Source organism: Pholcus phalangioides, unplaced genomic scaffold (genome assembly GCF_987345545.1).
Source record: "Pholcus phalangioides strain wild (caught in Gottingen) unplaced genomic scaffold, Ppha-v1.0 ptg000028l_1, whole genome shotgun sequence".
NCBI lineage: Eukaryota > Metazoa > Arthropoda > Arachnida > Araneae > Pholcidae > Pholcus > Pholcus phalangioides.
The window spans coordinates 5,941,826-5,963,466 of record NW_028301618.1 but is presented as its reverse complement, the minus strand read 5'-3'; the positions used below and the strand labels follow the sequence as shown (position 1 = coordinate 5,963,466).

Genomic DNA, 21,641 nt, shown 5'->3' with positions numbered 1-21,641 from the left:
TACTTTTTATAAATGGCGAGACGATGATCTTATAGCGAAGGAAAAAATTGAGTCGTATGAATCATCTAAATTTTATATTTTCATTCGAATATGGCCGACAGTTTTTTCAATTCGCCGCGCAAAGGATTATGGGGAAGAAGAGGTTATGACCTCTAAATTATCTCAAGTGAAGGGGCTACGCCTTCTCCCATTTCTTTCCCTACGAGAGGAAAAATAGCCGTAAAGTGGGTGCTAGCCCCCCCCCCCCCATATTGCATATGTGAATGGATCTGATGTAACATTTGAATCCCCCTTATGGGTGGAATTTCAAAAAATCCGTTCTTAGTGAGCCTACGTCATGAAATAAAACTATCGCTAATTTTCATAAATATTGATTCAGCTGTTTCGGCTCGGTGATGATAAATCGGTCAGTCCGTTATATATACAGGATGATTCAAAACAACGTACAAACTTTTAGGAGCAGTAGAAAACAAAAAATTGTGCATAACTGGATTTTAAGAATTGTTGAAACTTGACGTGTACACGTACTGTCTTCGTGTAAAGTATCGCTAAATAAAGAGTTTTTCTACCTAAGTGTCATTCCTCTAGCATCTCCGGTCGTACATTCCTATGTGATTCTGTTTTCTACCTCCCCTAAAAGTTTGTACGTTGAGTTTTGAATCACCCTATACAGATATACATGTGGAAATATTTTTTTTTTGTAAATGAAACTAAGAAATAGAAAGCATGTATTTGAACATATCTTGTGGATTTTTTAGTGCATTTAATCCGGGCTTGTCTCGCTAAAGTAACTTCACTTTAAAAAAAAAATGCCTGTCTCTAATTAGTTATTTTTTCCCTTCCGAGCTCACGTTCTTACTCCCCTGAAATCTACCCGAGGATTCTAGCTTTGGACCCCGCCTCTATAGTGATATCACCAGATTTGGATTAATGGTTGTTTCTTTCTCTTATTTTTTCTGGCAAATCTTCGTTAGCGATATCTGTTAATCAATGAAAAAAAAATTGAGTTTCGAAAACTACTGCAGCGCCAGAAAGAATTACGGATGGGTTTTCATTTTCTTTATTTTATGTTTTCTGCTGAAAGAGGTCAAAGTTTATATTTTCCTTGATAACTTGAACGAGGTGATGATTTTATTAATATGCTCACTATCTATTTCAAGATCTTTTCTTTTTCAAGTGTGCGATTTCTCAAATTTCGTCCAACTCATTCGCGATGGTTATGTACAGTTCCTGGGTTAATGTCCGAAGTTAGTGACGAGGAAGGAATTGCTTTCCAACCCGAGGTCAGTCAAAAGAAGTCATTTCAAGTAATTGTGATCTCATTTCACATAAAATAACGAATTTATATTTTAGTTGTTTCTCAATTTTAAGACTAATATAAAATCAGAATGAGATTGTCACCAAGAGAACTTGAAGGGCTACTTTTACATCAGGCTGGATTTGTTGCTCAGAAGCGCTTGGCGAGAGGCCTGAGACTCAATCATCCTGAAGCAGTGGCTTTGATTTCATCTCAGGTAAGCTAGCACCAATTTTATAATTATGCTGAACCCGTCGCTTATATCACATAAGAGAAAACTAGAGTCCCCACCATCGGCACTACAACAAAATAAGCAATGCGCCATATCCGCAGTAAACCATAATATGCATTGCATTACAATACAGCAGGGAATATCAGCATTACATCACTATAAGCAATGCACTACTATATACAGTGCACCACAAAATATAGCATACGATGCACAACATTACGTAATTAGGTATTACATAGCAATACGCAATGCATAAACAATGTACTATAATAAGCAATAACCGCTGCATTACTATAAGCAATACAGCATAATAATGCAATGAAAAGCATGAGATTCAACGGCCCTCGAAACCAAACCTTCCTCATGGAGGTTCGGCAATGCTTTTTTGTATCATAGATAACACGATCTTTTTGCTGTGTTTAATGTGTGTGTGTATATTTTTTACAACAATTTTCTTTTATGATATAAAACATTGGCTTCAAACAAATTACACACATGTTGAATGAGCATTCTGTTCCGGTCTCTAGAGTCAAAAACATCGACCCGCACTTGGCGACTGTTGCCCAGTGTCTTTGATTTGGTGAGCCGTAGCGAAGTCATCTGCTCAATGCTCCGCCCTGGGTACTCGAACCTCTGTTGATATATATATATATATATATACACACCTCTTGGCACATACACAAAACTTGATCCCGATGGGTTAAACGGTTCTCGATATATTCAGGAGTTAAATGAAAACTTGACCCAAAATCGTAACCAATTTCCGTTGCATTGAAATGGGTCCTTTTCGAGTTTGTGATTTTATATTACAGATAGAAACGCGACAATTGTAGAACCTTCGTTAACAGACACTTTCTGATCCAGGGTCAATGCAGTCTTAACGCATGGGCCTAAAAAAAATGCCTTTGAACCACTTAAGGGTCGAATTAGTTGATGCACGGCCTGGTTTGCAGTTTCACTGGCTGTGATACAACAGGCAAATTCTATGGAAAAGGGAAATTAACAGTCATTCATGCGGTGAGGGCAAGTGAAATGTCCGGATCCCATATATTTGGTGGCACGTGATTATAATGCTGCCCCTTGATTCGAAATTTTTTTCTTGGTCCCTAGAATACCGTTATATCGGGATTAAAAATTGACAGACGGGCAGTATCACATTTCTTGCACCTTTATGCGTTGCATTGTTTAATGAAATTAAATTCATTGGTTCATAAAACTTTGTTGATCACGAATCGGTTAGAGCATGGAAATCGGCTGAGAAATCATAAACTAACATAAAGGTGGAGGAGGCGAACAGAAATTCAAATGTAATTTTCGAAATTTCTCTCAAAGAAATTTTCTGCCTTCCTTTCCCCCGTGTAATGTTATGTCTTTGATACGCATCTGCACTGGGAAAAACCCAACTTAATTTTTGTCAGTAACTGCGGCCATGACCCGAGAGGAGTAGAAATCGAGCCGAAGTGTTGCGCAAACGCCGAGATATTATGTAACATTGATAAAGAAGGGCGTCACATAATTTCATAGGAATTAACACTACAACGAAAAAAGAATGGATTGGGGGAAAACAAACTCCAACTTTTTTAGCATCAGTGAATATGAAAAAAAAAAACGATGCCTCCACATTTTCTTATACAATAAAAGTCCGTTTTAACGACAGTCAGGGACGGCCTTAAGAATTTTACGGTTCAGTGAGAGAACAGTTTTCTAATGGTATGTCGTGAAATGGAAGCTTATGGGAGTCTAAAGACACGGTATACTCTGAGAAAATGCATCTACCTCAGTCAGTCAGACGTTAAAAATAACGCACAAGATAGCACAATAAAATAAGTAATGGAAGATAGCTACCCCCGAACCGCCCTTGGGGGCATCTGGAAACCAATGAAATAAGTAAATCCAATAGTAATATATTTGCGGGCACGTAAAATCGATTCAGATATGCATTATTTCATGTCACATGCCCGACTTGATATGTAAATTTTTGGACATTTGGCCAGTCCGGGTATTTTTTTTATCAGTGAGAATTAACTGTTTAAACAAAATTATAATTTGGAGGAGTATATTTTCACTCCTCAACGAAATTTGGGGGAGTAAAGTTGAATTTTGACGCGTGAACCACGCGTCTAGATACGGCGAATACTAATTTCGACTCTACACTTTGCTGAGCCGCGGTTTCTCACGCAATGTCTTATAATTTTACACATTACGAACTTCACACGCAATGTCTTATAATTTTACACATTACGAACTTCATTTTTTCTGTTTTGTTGTAAAACAGTTTTTAACTTAACAGTTACAAAATATTCGAAAAGTTCAGTCCTGTGATGATTTGAAGAAATTTTTGATCGTAGTCTGCTTTGACGTCACTAAGTAGCCCATTTCACCTGCAGTCATTGTATTACCTGTAGATATTGCAGGCCGACGTATGCGATCTTTACCTTTTTGCAGTATATTCAGTGACGTCACGAGCTTCGACTGGAGGCTTTTTGAAAGAATCCCCAATCGTAGACTTTTCACGAGGTTCCTACTTTGATTCTACGAAACTGAAAAAAAATGACGAACGTCCAGGATTCTAGGATAGAGAGTCACGTCAGCCTTTCATTTGTTACAGCCCACAAATACATTTTCCCACTAGACCGCGAAACACCTGAACGCTCGGATCGTGCAACAATCTTCTTCCGTGCACGCCATGATCTGATTCGAAAATGACTATCGCGAAATAGACAAGAAAAAACAAAAGCTCGATTGGTTCCAAACTGCAAGGAAGAATTCCTTTTGTGTTCGTGGAAAAAACCGATTCCAAGCGCAGATTAAGAATAATTAATCATTCGATTTTTCTTCCCTTAAAAATTTAGAAGAGGCTGATTAGTTGACTTCAAACGTCCTTTGGAATCTCTTTTCACATCACAATACAACACGTCTTTTGATTGCAGTCACATTATGTTGCTTACAACTGATTGTAACATTGCAGACTGTACAATAACCATCTTCAGGTTTGATATTTTGTTCCATTGCAATTGATTTCTTCAAGGATATCTGCATCTGGAAAATTATAAGTAGTTATAACTACTTATATATAAGTAGTAATATATAAATTAACTAGGCTACATGAAACTTAGACAATTACTTAGACACCATGACCATATCAATGTTTAAGATAGGCTAGTACTGATACATCAACTCTGTATCAGTAAAAAATAACGACAAGAAAAGTAACATTTTTAGAATCACGAGACCCCTTTTTTCGAACCTGAGTTCAGAATATTTCTTAAAACACAGTGTACGGACAATTATGACTGTCGTAATAAAAGAAAAACCAATGCTCAAAATTCAGGAGTTTTCCCGATATTCCAGCAGACCAGTATGCCATCATACTTGTATGATGTTGAAACTGAAAAATTTTTTTCCCCCCAAATTTTGTTCTCATTACATGAGGGCTATGCACCTGGGGAAAATCTCATGAATGGAACAATCACAGACCATGTTATTCTTGGTTATTTTTATTATCTCTATCAAGTCCAATAGAGAATTCTACCGAACCAGATTTATTTTATTTCAAACTGTAAAATATGTTCTTACCTCTCGTCGCTCTTCTGTAGAAGGCAACTTGACGTATTCCTTTGTCAAGTTAGTGTTAGCTGAAATGACCCTGTGGCATAAAACCGCAAAGCAAGAGGAAGTTGTTGCTGGACTGTAAATTTTCTCCGACTAGGGAGAGAATCCCTCTCTGCGGTGATAGGAGTTATCCAGTATCTGGCATGAAAATCTTCGCCAGATAATTCATCCAAATCACAACCCCCCTATCTTCATAAATGATCCTCGATTTTCCTCCAAGTCTTCCAAACATTCAAGATCACTGTCCGCCATGTTTTCAGAGGGAAAATGAATTTTCCAAGCACAAATACACATGCGCTAACCGAAGCTGGTTATTTTAACCGGCCAAGTAGCTCGGGTTAAAATTTGACGGTTAGAACGGCATTTAACCGGGCGTTTAGGTACGGAGAATACCGTTTTTCAAATAACTGACGCTTTAACAGTTGCTCCGGCCGTTAGTTAATTTTTAAAGAATTAGGATTGAGAGATACAAGCCACATCTGGTACGTGGGCCAAAGGTCTGCGCCAAAATTTCTCGGAAAATCAACGTTATGTCGCAATAATCCCATCCCTGCAGTTATAAGAAAGAAATGTACCATACAAAAGTCACAGCGCACGTATGATTGTCAGGAATGTCCAAAATCCACGTTGCAAGATCGAACCGAAAATGCGTCTAATATGGGGTACAGCGCGACGGCGGACACGAGGCAGTTGAGGAGTCCCTGTGGCAATCGGTCCCACTCCTGCAGCAACGCAGTTTTCAGTTCTGGGATGGTTCTCGGAAGAAGATGCCAAGAGCGTCCCAGGCATGTTCTATAGCAGTGGTTCTCAACCTTTTTAATATCGCGGCCCGGCAAATCTTTAAATGCGATTCAATAACATGTGGAATAAGGGTGCTTGAATGCAAGTCGTCATCTTCCATAACACAAGCGCACTAACTGTCCGGCAAAATCAAGAGAAGACTCACCACTTACAGCAACGGTTGGAAAATCAAAAGGATACATCCGCGATGCGTCGATGATCCTAGAAAAGCAACCAGTATAGCTGTGTCGATCTTGATGAACGCCTCCGTCGTGCTTACAGCTGCCGTTCGTACACCAGAAAAGCTTCACACCATCACAACCTCGCCCTACCGATGTCACTGAGAGAATGGGCCCGAATGTAACATAATTTAAGTATGACTGAAACATTTCGTAAATATTTTCACCAATGATTTTCAGCATAGGCGGGAGTAGCCTTGGAAGTCTGAGGGGGGGGGGCACGATTATGTGAGTTTTTTAATCACCATGACGCCTGGGATTTATAATCCTTGCAAATATTCTCAATATAAAATTTTTCTCCTCTCGTATTCAATACTAGGAGTCATCTTTAAGCAATATCTCAATAACATTAAAGCAGGAGTTTTCTAAATACAAAAACAATATAGTAGCATATAAGGTATATACCTATACGTACCTGAATACTCTTTGAACTCCAAATTAATGGCAGTTTCCAATATTTCCAAAATCATGACTATCGCTCAAATGATCTCTGAGTTGGCACACAGTCCGGAATTTCTCCTTGCAATCGTCTTTGCACTGAACAGTGAGTTTCTTCACTTCGTGGATTTCCCTCTGATGTTCATTTAGACCACTCTGTGGGAAGCAAAACTTACTCCCCGCATTATCATTTGTCGTTTTTAATCCATGAACCCCGGACATGCGACCACTCACACAAGTAACGCTTAAAATAAAATTCCGCGTAACAAATTGAGCATTTGTAATCCTTTTTTTTTTTTCAAGACCTGAGTAAGGATAAATAAATCAACAGCAACGGGAAAAAAAAATCAACAAATATACGCCCCAAGAAAGGAATTTGTCCCTAAAAAGGGCCTTTTGAAAAATTAAATAAAAAAAAAGAAGGATGAAATTTAAAAGATGAAAAAGCGAGAAACTACAAGCGAGCACATAAAAAATAAGAGAGAAAAGTAACAAGCGCGGGAAAAAAAACAAATACATAGCGTCAAAGCAATACCTTCTAAAGCCGAAAGTGGGCGATGGAATGGTCCAAGGGAGCGATGTGAGGAAAAAATTTCTGATGAAGGGGGCGATGGAACAAAAAGTTTGGGAGACTATGCTCTAGAACATAGGTTTCCCAACCTTTTTTGTCCCATCGCCCCCCTTCTTCAGAAAATTTTTCTCCCATCGCCCACCAACGCAATCTAACCCATAGGATCCTATGTTAAATCCGAACATTCCATCGCCCACGTTGGGAATCACTGCTCTAGAAGGTGTTGGCCAAAGCCACATGCAAAAGGTTACGAGGAAGAAAATCCTGATTTTACGTCATAGATCACGAGGTAGTAAAGGCCCAATCAAATTTGACATTAGAACAGAGTCGGACAAGTATTGAGGCGCTTTCTTCAAACTGCAGAGAATCAAAAAAGACATGACAAATATGTGACATGAATATACTTATTTTTTTTTATTGTAATCACATACACATTACATAAATACTATAACACACGAAAAGGAATACAAAAGAAAAAAAAAAGACATACACATATAACGAATATACACTATGGGACACTAAGTCCTTCCAGGAAGCCAAAAAGACATTGTATTACATTTTTTCGCCGCCAAGCACGCAGTGTAATTATAAAAAAAAACATATAAGAAGTTTAAGACATGATGTATAACAGTTCAATGTAAAATGACAATCCATATTTAGTAAAACTTGAACAAGATGATGCGAGTATGTTCTGGGTACAACATTAATACACATAAAAAAAAAATTGTTAATTTTATATTTATCTAGCTTTTTTATGAACAGTTTCAGAACATGTCATCATAATTTTGAATGCTTTTTTCATACATGTAAATTTCATATTTGTGGTTGGTATTATTAGTAGTTGGTTTTTTTGACTGAAATGAAATTAGGAGCAGTAAATGAGAAACACTTTTGAAAGAGATGTTTTTGTTTTTGGAACTTCAAAATCATGTTTGAATCTCGCTGCTGTTCTATTTGGTTTTTCTCTGAAGCCAATTTTTATTTTTCGTCGCAAAGTTTATCGTTCGGTAAATATATAATTGTCTGATGTCTAGTGTGTGACAGTTAATTTTTCTATCGTTTCCAGTATAGGCTTGTGTTTGCATATTTCTTACCTGATAGATTTTGAATTGCCACATAAAAAAGTACCTTTCATTTCCTGTCGCAGAATCTCCAGTACCTTTTCTATTTGTTCCAATCAAATCTGATGACTCACTTTTGACGATAGGGGGCAATACCCCCATGCCATCCCATATTTCCGTCCATCATAGCGTTGTACTTCGTGACATTTTATCTGACCATTGCGATGCATCTCGCATTTTTAAATTCATTAAAGCCATTGGTTTTCATAACAAATTATAGATTATAGTTTTTACAATTCATGTCATTGTTTTACATTTCACGTTGCTTTTTATCATGCATAGTTTTTATTTTTCTGACATGATCGATTGTTATGGCGCAGTTTGACCAAATTGGTCCTTGCGCCAATAAATTTGAAATCCAATCATTGCGTTGTGTAGAAAAGCAAGGGTGAGTGGATGGTGTGTTGCACTAGATCAGTGTTTCCCAAAGTGGGCGATGAAATGGTCCAAGGGGGCGATAGAACCTACTGATTTAACTTAGGATCCTATGGGTTTACTTGAGTTGGGGGGCGATGACAGGAAAAAATTTCTGATGAAGGGGCGATGGAATAGGTTTTGCGCCGCGTGAACCGAATAGTATAATTTCGCGTCGGCAGGCAGCAACGTGTTACATAATCACGCTACGCATTTGTGTTTTCCTAGCGAGGCGCATCAGATCAGGGCGGCTGTATAAAGTATATGGCTTCGGCATCAGCTACTCTGTCGTCTGCATGCTCCGGTTTAAACGGAAGGAAAAGAAAACGCACAAGAGTGAAGAGAATATCGGCAAAACCGCGGCGCACGACGCATTTGACTCCTCCAGAAGCAGTCAGCCAATCACGCCCGACGTAAATCGCTGTCGTGAGGCGTATCGCGCTCTGTAGGAAAACACATGCTGCTTTTCTTAGGCCCCTTTCACACGGAGCGGACGCGGGTCCGCATACCCTTTCAAACGAGCGCTGAAGATGCGGACGAATCGCCCGCATCTTTAGTTCGAAATTCGTGCATAAAAACTGTTTTTTCGCAATTTTTGTAATTATTTTTCTCCTTCACCCCTGATTCAGTGCCCACAGGCAGCCTAGAGGCATTCTTTGGTGGTTTTTATCATTGAGCCTAAAGATGCCTCCATTCCGATCCTCACAAGTAGTCGATGGGAGAAAATATCTTAAAATATTTTCAAAAAATTTTGAAAAAAAATCTGTCTTTTCGGAAAAATATGAAAGAAAATTCCAAAAACATCCAATGTTCGAAAAATCCAATCCAAAAACATCCAAAACATTCGATGTTCCAAAAAGAAAAAAAAAAAAAAAATTCAGCAAATATCAAAGAATTTGCAAGTATAAAAAAAGGGAGGGGTTGGGACTTTCAAAATGTCTGTGCTTAGAAATATTCACATCACAATTCTGTCTTAGGCCGGGATTACACTATAAAAGTTTTGTAAAAGCTCTTTGATAAAACGTGAAAAATTCAACCATTAAGATCACCGGTTGCATTTGCTTGAATGCAACCGATGCGCCTATTGGTTGAATTTTTTAACTTTTATAAACGATTTTTTACCAAACTTTATAGTATAATCCCGGCCTCAAGTACGGATTACACTATAAAAATTTTATAATAATTCTTTTAAAAAAACAACTAATAAATTTATGGGTTGCACTTGCAATTTATTAGTTGCTTTTTTCAAGTTTTATAAAATAACTTTCATAAACCTTTTAGAGTGAAATCCCATCCTTAGATTAGTCTCACTTCTGAAATATAAAATTTCATTTTTTTAAGTTTATAGACTAAATATTGAGTAAAATATACTTGTAGGTCGGGGAACCACCAAACTATTCAAGCGCTAGGGTCTTCAAACGTCTTAATCCGGCCCTGAGTGAACACCGTACGTGGATAACGTTGTTTAATAAAAGTATTTTTTTTAAAGATTAAAAATTAAAAATAATAATAAATATTTAAAATAATATTTCAGATATTTATATTTTTTTAAATAATTTTAAAAATTTAAAAAGAAAAAAATTAAAATTTTTAAATTAAGTTTAAAAGTTATTAAAGTATGTAGTCAATTAAATATTCGTAATGGCTTATAATTTTGGTCCCGTCAGTGGCCGTTGTTGGCAGGTTTTATTGTATAAAATTGTGAAATATGGACAAAAGGCAGTTAAAGTTGCTATATCTCAATCTCAGAAGGAAACGAAGGGATAGACGTATGTAGGTACATTATATTAATGAGCAGGGACCATCATATGGTGTTTTTAAGGGTATTTATGGCAAATAATTAAAAAAATTCCGTGAAAAATCACCTTCAAAAAGTAGCCAAAGATGCGGACGAATTCGCTCCGCATCCGCATCGTGTGAATAGCTCCGAATAAACCTATTATCAAAACTTCTATGTGCGGATGCGGAGCCCGCACTTAGGTTTTACATGCGGACGACGTCCGGCCCCGCATGAACATTTCCTAGGTGCGGAGATTTTTCGGCTCGTCTGAAAGGCGCAGAATATTCCAATTGTTAAAACTTCTTCCGCATCCGCTCCGTGTGAAAGGGCCCTTACTGGTGAGTGGACAGCGTGTCGCGCTGGGCGAATCACGTCAGGAAACCTGCTTCCTTCTAGGGAAACCCGGCTTTACTTGACTTGACTGGACTTTAATATTCAGAGATATTCATATATGATCACTTTTTTCCCCCTATATTTTCGTCCTTACATTGTCATCCTTATATATGGCAACAATCAGTTCCTGCCATTGTCTCTCTTTTCGTGCTAAAGTACAAAAATCTCTTTGATGTCTTTCTCAATATTTACTCGTTTCTTTGTTGCAATGTTCGAGATGGGTAAAGAGATATTGTGATTTTTTTCTTAAAACTTTGTTGTTATCATAAAAAAACTTACTATCCCCGCATTTGGACAATATCACGGCCTTATTATAATAACTCTTTTAATTTGTTTAGTTCAGTGCCGTGTTAACGCGTGGGCCCCGTTCGGGCACCTCAAGAGAAGAGGGCCCTCATAAAATGATATTTGGTTGAAATTTTCTAGAATTTACATGTAAGCGCCTCAGAAAAACGTTCGGCCTAGGGTCCCCACTTAAGACGGCCCTGGTTTAGTTTCTCAGATAGTTCCTTATTGGTATAATGACAAACAATATTAATTGTAAATGGTTCCCAAAAAGTGTCCGCGGGTAAAAACGAAAATGTAAGTAGCAAGTGTTTTTTGTTTGTCTATTGGGTTTACTAGGTAACCCTTAACACTAGAACTATCGCACGGTCAAACTTTATTCTTCAAAATTGTAAAATTACGCTCCATTACTTTTTCTAATTCGTTGGAGCAAAAACTAAAATTTTAAGCCATCGCATAGGTTTTTTTACAATAGCTTCTACCTAGGACTGCGGAGCGGTCATTTTGTCTGTTGGAAATGCAGTTGCTCAACCAGATATGTATTGAAAGTGCCGTCTTCACGCATGGGCTCACCCACGGCCTCATAATAATATCTGGTTGAAATTTTCGAGAATTTGCCACCTAAGGACCTCAGAAAAATCACTTCGTTCGATGGCCCACGATACTCGTAAGACGGCCCTGGGCAAATTTGTAGTGTGGCTTCAATAATTCATGCACATACCCTTTCCAACGTGCTTTATTGAATCCCTAATATGCCAGATGGCTAGTGTCCCCAGTAACCATTCATTGTTTTCCCTTATCGGAACCCTTGAATAGAAGGGAGGGGATTGCCATTCAGTTGTCTTGGAGCAGAATGATTGTGCAGAGATTGTAGAATGATTTTCTTATATGAAGAGATATTTTTTCTGCCTGATATATACTGAGAAATTTAATTTTCCGGATGTTATGCCGAAACTGATATTTGAAAAGACAAGTGATATGTCTCCTCCGGGAATCAAACCCGGGTCCCCTTGCATAGTGCACTTGCCCGTATGCAAGGGGACCCAGGTTTGATTCCCGGAGAGGAGACCTATCACTTTTCTTTCCAAATATCAGTTTCGGCATAACATCCAGAAAATTCAATTTCTTAGATTGTTTCTTATGTTACTCGCAAGACAGTAGTGAGGGTAACTTACTTGGTTTGGTGAAACCTGGAATCAATGGATGGTGTATCCCAAAGCAGAATGTTTTTCATACTGCGACATGCCCCAGCTGACTGGAAATGTTCTGCTGTAAAAATTCCCATAATATAGTGTTTTTACACTTTTCTCAATTTTTTTGCAGCAGCACTGATTGTTCTGTGACGTATGTCACAAATTTTGTGGGGGGGGGGGGGTAGCGCAGAAATGCCAATTATCATTCAAAAACAGAATATTTACAAAAATTTGAATGTAGATAACTTTTTTTAAATATGTTGATCAAGAAATATATAATATTTAAATATTTTTATACCATTCCCGTTTGTCACCTGTTAGACTATTTCCCAATTTTGTAAAAGCCATGGGCCATTCTAATTGATGAAATAATAGTAGCACCACCATATTTTCTTAGCTAAAATGCACCCGTTTACCGTGATGGTCCAACAGTGCTCGAGGAGGGGCAATTTATTGTGTAGTATTTTATGTGACATTAATTTTTCTCCTAGTACTCAGCTCTTGGGCTATCGGCATCAGGGCTGTAACTAAATACTTTGGCACCCAGGGCAAACCAGTATTTTAGTGATCCTTGCCATATAGAAGTAGTTAAAGGGTGAATTCGGCACTCCTTTCTGGGTCCAGCGTCGATCAGTATTGTCCCCACCCCCATCTGGATTCGTGGCTGTAAATCTTCGCAGGGTGATCTGCCAGGACTGTGAATGTTTATTGGTGGTTGTCCTTGAGTGAGTGCAAGTGTGTCGATAACCCATTGAACAGGGACCCAATTCAGCACCTTGAATCATCCAAAAAGAAGAATAGAAAACATATTTCTCTTATTGCTTCTCAATACTTACGGGCTGTGTGATTCATGCATCAAAATTAAATTTTACTCCAAATTTTATTGAGGAGTAAAAATAGTCAAAATGTTTTTTAATAGAATTATTTCTTCGCTTGTCCTGGAGGAAATCCCTTTTTTTGCGCAAAACCACCCCTTAACATTTCAGAGACTAGTAAAATAACTTTTTAAAATTATTTTTTGGGTAACACTGCTCATAGGTCCCTAGACTAGGGTTCTGAATGAGGACTTTCAACAGTGGCAAACTCGTGCCTCTACATCCCTCAGCAGGGGGCTCTTAGCCTCCTCAGTCCTCCATTAACCTACTCTTGTTTTAAAATTATTGATTTTATTTTAAGTTGAAATTACTTGTGTTTTTACTTTGTTTTTATTTATCGGAAGGCATAACATAAATATTCCTATGCATTTCTTTTATGCACAGGTACAAGAATTCGCAAGAGATGGCTGGAGTGTTGCCGATCTTATGGACAGAGGTCGCCAACTTTTAGGTGAGTGGATATCAGTTACTTGAGCGCAAAAAATTTTTTTTTTAAAAATCTCTTGCACTGGAAAGACATGCTATGCACATAGCTTGTTATCTGCTTCTAAAGTGGCAATGAAGTGCTATGCGCGCCTACTGAATTTACTGTTTATAATAAATAAATACAGCAATGCGATATTTGAGCATTTTTGCAGAGAATGGTGTTTGTTGTAAAATTTTATTTGTCTTATTGCGGTACAATAAATAACAACCAAGTCGGTAATAGTATATTTATTATTTTTTTATTAAGCATTATTTTTATCTATTATTATCTTTATTTAGATCCTAAAATGGATCGTTGCATTGCATATTCCTCATTGTTTTGAAGTTTATTATATTGTACAGAATTATTAATAAAATGCTTTACAACATTGTAAATCTTATTTATATTTATCTAAATAGTGCGACTATATGTATTTTTTACACACGATCTGCTTGAAACTTTAATAGAATTATTACAAGTAAAAGCGCTCGCTTTGGACGAGTTTGTCACGGGCTTCTGCCAATTAATTTCCAGCGCAAGAGGTTAAATCATTCTACGTACATGAAATTTTGATAGTGAGTGCAAGAACTGGTTCTCGCTAATTAACTGCTAAGCATATTGTATATGACCGCTAGGGTGGCCCTTAGCCATGTAAATTTCAGAACGTTAAAATTATGCTACTTTCATCCCTGATCATATTCTAATAATAAAAAAAAATTATCTGTGCAAAATTTTATCTCAATTGGACAATTGCTAGGCAACCCTCAAACATCTCGAAGTCAGAACATAATAAGGCAATGTCAATTCCTTAATTCCGTTCAACACCTCATCCATCGCGGTGCCGCAGTGGAATTTTGCTGGGTGCCGGGTCATGTGGGAGTGCCGGACGGCATAGGAGCGGGTGCCGCGGCTCGGCCAGCGGCCGGCATTGGCAATGGCCTTTTGGTTCCTGCCAGTGACCACTTCTCAATCCTCCGGGAAGTGATGCATCACCGCTGGCAGGATCATTGGAACCATCAGATAAATAATAAACTTCATGCCATCAAGCCCACACTTGGCCTTTGGCGTTCGAGCTGCAGAACTAACAGAAAGGAGGAAGTTCTGCTTGCGTGAAGTTCTGTTTGGTTCTTGGATCATTGAGACACTCAAGTAAATGGTGGATTACATGGCATTGGGCCCCACATTTGGCCGTGGCGTTCACGCTGCAGGAGTGATCGGGGGGAGGAGGTTCTGCTTGCCCGGTTGCGCATGGGACGCGGTCGTGTTGCGGGGGAGTCAGCCGGAGTGCCCTCGTTGTCGGGGTCCATTGGTCATTGCTCATGCTTTTGCTTGTTCACATCACCATCATCATTTTACGACCGCTTTTGGTCATAGTCGTCTTTCGCTTCATGACGTTTTGAATGACAATAGCGATGCATCTCGCATTTTTGGGTTCATCGGACCATTGGTTTTTATGACAAATTATAGTTTTGCAGTTCATGTCGTTGTTTTGCTTTTGGTGCTGCTTTTTTGTTGTGCGCCTTTTTAATTTTTCGACATGACAAAGGAACAATCTTTTTTATAATCATGTGTTTTGGCGCAGTTTGACCAAACCGGTCCTTGCGCCAGTAAACCTAAAATCCAATCCAATTAATTCCGCACCATGGGAGCAGTCTCTGCCAGATGTCTCTCTTTCATTATCATCATACTCTAGAGCCACCACAGCAGATGTCATATATCGGCAGATATTCTTTAGGCACAGGGGTAGGTACAACAGGTACTTTCCCATATATACCGACGGCTCTAAGAGCCCTGGGCATGTCGGTTGTGCCTACATCTGCTGTGAGGAGACATCTTTCAAACTTCCCGACATATTTTCAATTTACTCGGCAGAGCTGTATGCAATCCTTCAGGCTCTACGTCATATACGACGCAAACGCCACAGACGATGCATCATTTATAGCGACTCTCTTAGCTCATTGCAAGCACTGTGTTCCTGTACGTTTCACATTCATCCATTCATTCATGCCATTTTTCATGAACTGCATTACCTCATTCATCATGGTACCACAGTAAAATTTTACTGGGTACCAAGTCATGTAGGAATACCGGGCAACGAAAAAGCAGACAACGCAGCTCGAACAACAACTAAAATTCAGAATAGCCTTTTGGTTCCTGCCAGTGACCACTTCTCAATCCTCCGGGAAGTGATGCATCGCCACTGGCAGGATCATTGGAACAATCAAATCAATAATAAACTTCATGCCATCAAGCCCACACTTGGCCACTGGCGTTCGAGCTGCAGGACTAACCGAAAGGAGGAAGTTCTGCTTGCCCGGTTGCGCATAGGACACAGTCGCCTCACACAATCATATTTGTTATTACGAGAGAGTCAGCCACAGTGCCCACATTGTCAAAGTCCATTAACCATTGCTCATACTTTTACTTGTTCACATCATCGTCATCATTTTACGACCGCTTTTGGTCATAGTCATCTTTCACTTCATGACATTTTAAATGACAATAGCGATGCATCTCGCATTTTTAAATTCATCAAAGCCATTGGTTTTTATAACAAATTATAGTTTTTAAATTTATGTCATTGTTTTACGTTTCATGTTCCGTTTTATATGTTTTAGTTTTTTGACATGACAGAAGGACATTTTTCTCATTTTTATGTCTTGCTTTGGCGCAGTTTGACCAAATTGGTCCTTGCGCCATAAATTGAAAATCCAATCCAATCCAATTAATTCCGTTCAAAAGCGGAGTATAGGCCTACTCTTCCTTATCTTAATCATTTTTTTCTCCTCTTTGGGAAATTTATAAGGACACATCTATAGGCAGCCCTCAGAGCAATTGTTTAACCTTCTGACTGATTATATTAAAAGTTTGGTTATGAAGATTCTAGAAACCTTTCGATTAAAACCTTGAAAAGTTATTTAAAATTAGATAAATTTTCAGAAATAAGTTCAAAGCACAAAGAGTTAAACTCAAATTTGATTGACGAAGGAAACTATTCTTATATAATCACCATCATTCTAAGAAGATACAGAACTGTTTTCTTCAATGTAGATACACTTAAATTCTGTATCACTCACACTTCTTTGTAAGTTCTGTAGCAATGAACACTGCAATTAACCACTCCAATGAACACTGCAATTAACCACTCCCCGAAAATCCCAAAAAAAGAGGCAAAGGAAGTTCCATTGGGTAAGGTTCTTTTTAAAAGTCACTCATAAAGATTAAGTTAGCAAACAAAGAGTCTGTAAATCGTCCTAAAACCTAAATGATAGTCCTCTCTTTCTCGTTGTTTAGAGTAAATTAGTAAGGGCATCTTTTTCTCAGTCACCTCATTGGGCATTTTGCCTGTTGTGGCATTGTATTTGTAAACATCATCGTATTGTATGTTTGTTTATGGCATTATTTATTATATTATGTATATTTTATTGCATTATGTATAACTATTATTATGTAATTATTGATTGAATGCCATTTTTATTAGTTAGTTATTTATCATAGTAGTCCTTCCAGAGAATATTCTCTTAAAGATTATTTTCGAGAATTTTACATCTATATATATATTATTGGTGTAATTTGACCAAATCGGCCGTTGTGCCAAAAAAAAATCCTAAGATTTTTCAAGTCCTTCATAGCCTGCTTTCCCCCAGGTATTGAATGTTTGAATGAATGTTCTGCAAGTTTTTCAAAGCCTTTTCTTTCTTTTTTTTTATGTTTGAAACATAAGGTCAATCCATGGTGATGGATGGTATTGTGGACATGATCCCAGATATCGAGGTCGAAGCTACATTTCCTGATGGAACTAAACTGGTTGGTATTCAAATTGAATTATTGATTTGATCTATAACTTTTACTCATTTTAAGAAACACTGAAGCACCCATTACTGATTGATGTCTTCGCAGTTTGATCTTGATTTCTTTCTGTGTTTCAATGTTGTTAAATTACTCTGTTTATACAGTAATGAGCCACACTTGTTATACATAGTCACGAAATCACAAAAGTGTATGTTCAGACACTTTCCAAAAGTGCATTTTGAAAAAAAATAAGAAGCCGTTTTGAGACTTCGAAGCAAAATGTAATCAAACACTCACTCTCTTGTCATATACTGTTACTTTTCTGACATTAAGGAATAAGTATTGAATTCATACGCAAACAGAAAATACATTCATTTAAAATACCTACAGCAGAACTCTTTTTAACAGTCACACCCCTCTTTCACGACCAAATAATATTTTTTCTGCTTCAGTTTTTTTATTTACTGTAACTGATGAAATCTTGTTCAGCGAAGTTGAGTAGTCATCACATTAAATTTTATTTCAAATTCCCTCAATTTGGTGCGATTTTATGAATCTCTGAACATGTAGATGTCTTTCTTTGAGAGCAGCTGAAATTTTACAAGTAGTCACACACACACACACAACTCTTCCTAGATAAAAAAGTATCATACTTGTATGTAGCAGTATTTTTGTATTGAAATAACACTAAAATTACTTTCTGAAAAACTAAAAAAAAAAATTGAAAAGAAATTTGTATAATGGGTTTTTTGACCATGTTCAGTAAATGCCCCGGCGTAAGCCTGAGTTGCGTCCTTTTTGTGAACAATTCACATTACTCAAATTCAAGCATAATCAAATGATTGCTAAATTGGTAGCAATTATTAAGTTATAATCAAGTAAGAATTAATTTCTCAATCAGAATAGTATATGTGCTGAACTATATATATTAATTTTGACTATATAAGCTCGGGAAGTGGTTAAAGATGAAAACTTTGCCGTGATTTTTAGAAATGTGATTCCAAGTCATGGTGTGCTATGATTCATTTTTACAGACTGATGTCCAACCTTATTTCCAGCCTTAAAAAATTCATTAACGCTCATCAATGACAATTCACAGGGTCTGTGTGCAACTCAAACTTAATTTCAATTCATGAGTGAAAGTTTACTTCTTACCTTTGAAACCAAGGTTTTATGAAAAAAAAAACTAATTGAAGTGTAATATACATGAAAGGGTTGTTTTTTTTTAAACCAGTCAAAAAATCAAATAAAAGTGGCTTAAATATAATTTTTTTTCATGAAAAATATCATATTGGTTCATTATTAGCCAAAATTTTTCATTCTTGACAAAAGACTAATGTACTAGTAGCTACATTATCTCAGACATTTTCATTTTCTTTCCTGTAAGAAGTAGCACATCTTGTGCTATATATCACCCAGTCTTAGTATTCACTAGTTTTTTATACTTTCACCAATAAGCCCAGTTAATCAGGGTTCTGTTGCGTAGTAGTCACAGATTTATGAAAAATAATCAGCTTTATACAGGGTGATTATTATTAGTTTTGATTCCAAGCTATACAATAAGGACCACTGATCAGAATATCTTGAAAAGTTGCATGGATACTCTTGAAGCAATAGAAATTTCTTTAGCAGAAGGAAAAATGTGCAAGTAGATGATGCTGTACTTGGCCATCAGTATAATCATGCTATAAGTTGATGATGCTGTACTTGGCCATCAGTATAATCATGCTGTAAGTTGATGATGCTGTACTTGGCCATCAGTATAATCATGCTGTAAGTTGATGATGCTGTACTTGGCCATCAGTATAATCATGCTGTAAGTTGATGATGCTGTACTTGGCCATCAGTATAATCATGCTGTAAGTTGATGATGCTGTACTTGGCCATCAGTATAATCATGCTGTAAGTTAGTGGTCTGTCGAATCATCTCTGGCATTTTTCTAAAGATTTTTACCTTGGATTCAGTAAGGTTGAGAAACGCTGCTCTATGGTGTACCACTTGCTCACACACACTGATAGAACGTATTTTGAAACAGTGCACAGAATGAATAGTTCTATTATTCTCAAATAATCTTGAGTTTATGTTTACATTTCAGGTCACACTGCAGCATCCAATCTGTACAGAATATGGAAACCTGGATCTTGCCTTACATGGAAGTTTCCTTCCGATTCCGAATTTAGATGTCTTTAAAAAGGTTTGTTCAGTTATTTATGTTTGATATGTTAAACTCGCATCTAAGAGGTAGTGGTCATGAAAAAAGACAGCTTTAGGTATTATAAATCAAATCAGACTATCAGTTTGAATATACAAGGAAAACTTGATGTAATGATCCCTAATTCAACAATTTCCTCAATTCAACTATAAAACAAAATGGTGTTGACAGAACTGCAGGTATATTGAAATTTGCAATCACTGATACTTAAAACAATACCCTTATTGTGCATAACATTAGAATATCTCTACAATCAAAATACTAAATTGTAGGACTAAAATGCCCATTAATTTGGCAGTACTGGCTTGTATATGATGCTTAAGAAACTCCTGTAACTTATTCTTAGTGCAAAAGTAAGAATAAGTTTGGTTATGATATGGTATATGTACTAGCATTTACATATTTTTGTTTTCCAATTGAAGTTGTATCTAAACGTGCAAAACAAATGCTTTGGGTGTCAAGTCCTGTCAGCTCAGCTTTAATTGAAAATACTCTTTAAAATTCTGGATTAATACAACCTGAGTTAATAAATTTTGAGGGTGAGAATAAATTAGTTTAATTACTATATTACAAATACAAATACAACGCCACAACAGGCAAAATGCCCATGTAACCATCTGTAGACAGACTTAACAGATGCTGTGCGAGAATTTCTATATGGCATAAAATTTTGGGTAAAACTTTAATGTACATAAAAGTAAGTGTTTTGTTATTTAACATGTCAATGTTGTCAAATAGTTTTTTCAACCTTTCAAATTTTTGACTGTTTTAACCCTCTGACTGCTCAATTTGTGGACCGAAATTGCTTCAAAAATTGTGTAATTTTTTTCACTCAAAAAGTGAAGTTTGAGCGGTAATACCACGTGTCTTCAAATGCCGCAATTTTAGTGGACAACTAACGACATCTGTTGGCCAAAACATAAATGAAACGTCTAATACAGTATATAATTTTTTTCAGTGGTTAAACGGGGAAAAAACGGGATGCGCTTCTCAATAAAGGAAGAAAAACACATGCCCGCGGAAATCGTGGGATGAGCAGATTTTGCTACATTTGAGTTGCCCGTGGAAATCGCGGGATGAGTAGCCAGAGGGTTAATACTGAGTTGGTTTCCGAAGTAAAAAACCCTAACCTGATGCCCTATTACACATATTTTAATTAAACAGCTCTGTTTTGCTTAGCAAATTTAACACCGGTAATCCGTAGTTTAGATAAAATGGGCCATAAAATATTATCTGTTCTAGACTTCTATGTCAAAAAATTTCAAATTATAATTAATATTTTGTTTTAATTATTGTAATAAATTGTTTAAAAATAAAGCATTGTAATATGCAAAAAGTTCATTGTGTTACATACCTAATGTGTTCAAAACGTGATCCAAAAGCATTCATTCAGGTTTTTGATGGTTTAAATCAGTTTTTGATGCTTGTCATGTCAAAAACCCAACTCTGATTGAAACTCCAATAAATACCTGCTACACTAAAAAAAAAAACTTTTGTTTGTCCCCTCCCCCTTAAAGAAACAAGGGTACCCTGAGAATTTCACCATTCCTACATTGTATTAAATTTGGTTATTTGTAATCGTAAACTTGTTCTTAGTTTTGCTCTTGAACATGTTATATTTATAAAATGTTTTTGATGTATATATTGTTCCGTCTCTCTGACTTCTCGGGTTCTTCGCCAGAGACTTGAAGATGCATAAAAACTCACAGGAACGAGGATTTGAGAACGAAGAAACTTTTATTTACAGCAACTAGAAGTCCTGCTAAACTACAGAAGCCATTCTTACAAATGTTTTCTCTCTTCAAATTCTTCTGAGTCTGTAGAATCTTGCTCTTCTATTCGAACTATTGCATGTCATGCGTACCTTACTTGCGTTAACAAGTCTTTTCAAATGTCTACCCTTCGCAACATTATATAAAATATTTAAAAAAATGGTGAAA

The 21,641-nt window shown here is 37.0% G+C and overlaps 1 protein-coding gene across 4 annotated transcripts in view; it reads left to right on the top strand.

Annotated features, from left to right (window-relative positions):
• Positions 1-1,196: 1,196 nt before the first annotated feature.
• LOC149067825 (uncharacterized) overlaps positions 1,197-21,641 on the top strand; it is a 69,302-nt gene continuing 48,857 nt past the window's right edge. The window contains exons 1-4 of one of the 4 annotated variants that reach the window (XM_089252306.1): positions 1,197-1,283; positions 13,615-13,681; positions 17,421-17,503; positions 19,585-19,683. In XM_089252306.1, the coding sequence (XP_089108432.1) occupies positions 1,239-1,283; positions 13,615-13,681; positions 17,421-17,503; positions 19,585-19,683 (294 nt within the window). In that variant the 5' untranslated portion in view covers positions 1,197-1,238. Of the gene's footprint in view, positions 1,515-13,614; positions 13,682-17,420; positions 17,504-19,584; positions 19,684-21,641 lie in introns of all 4 variants that reach the window. The other 3 variants (XM_089252308.1, XM_089252309.1, XM_089252307.1) reach the window with 3 other exon arrangements.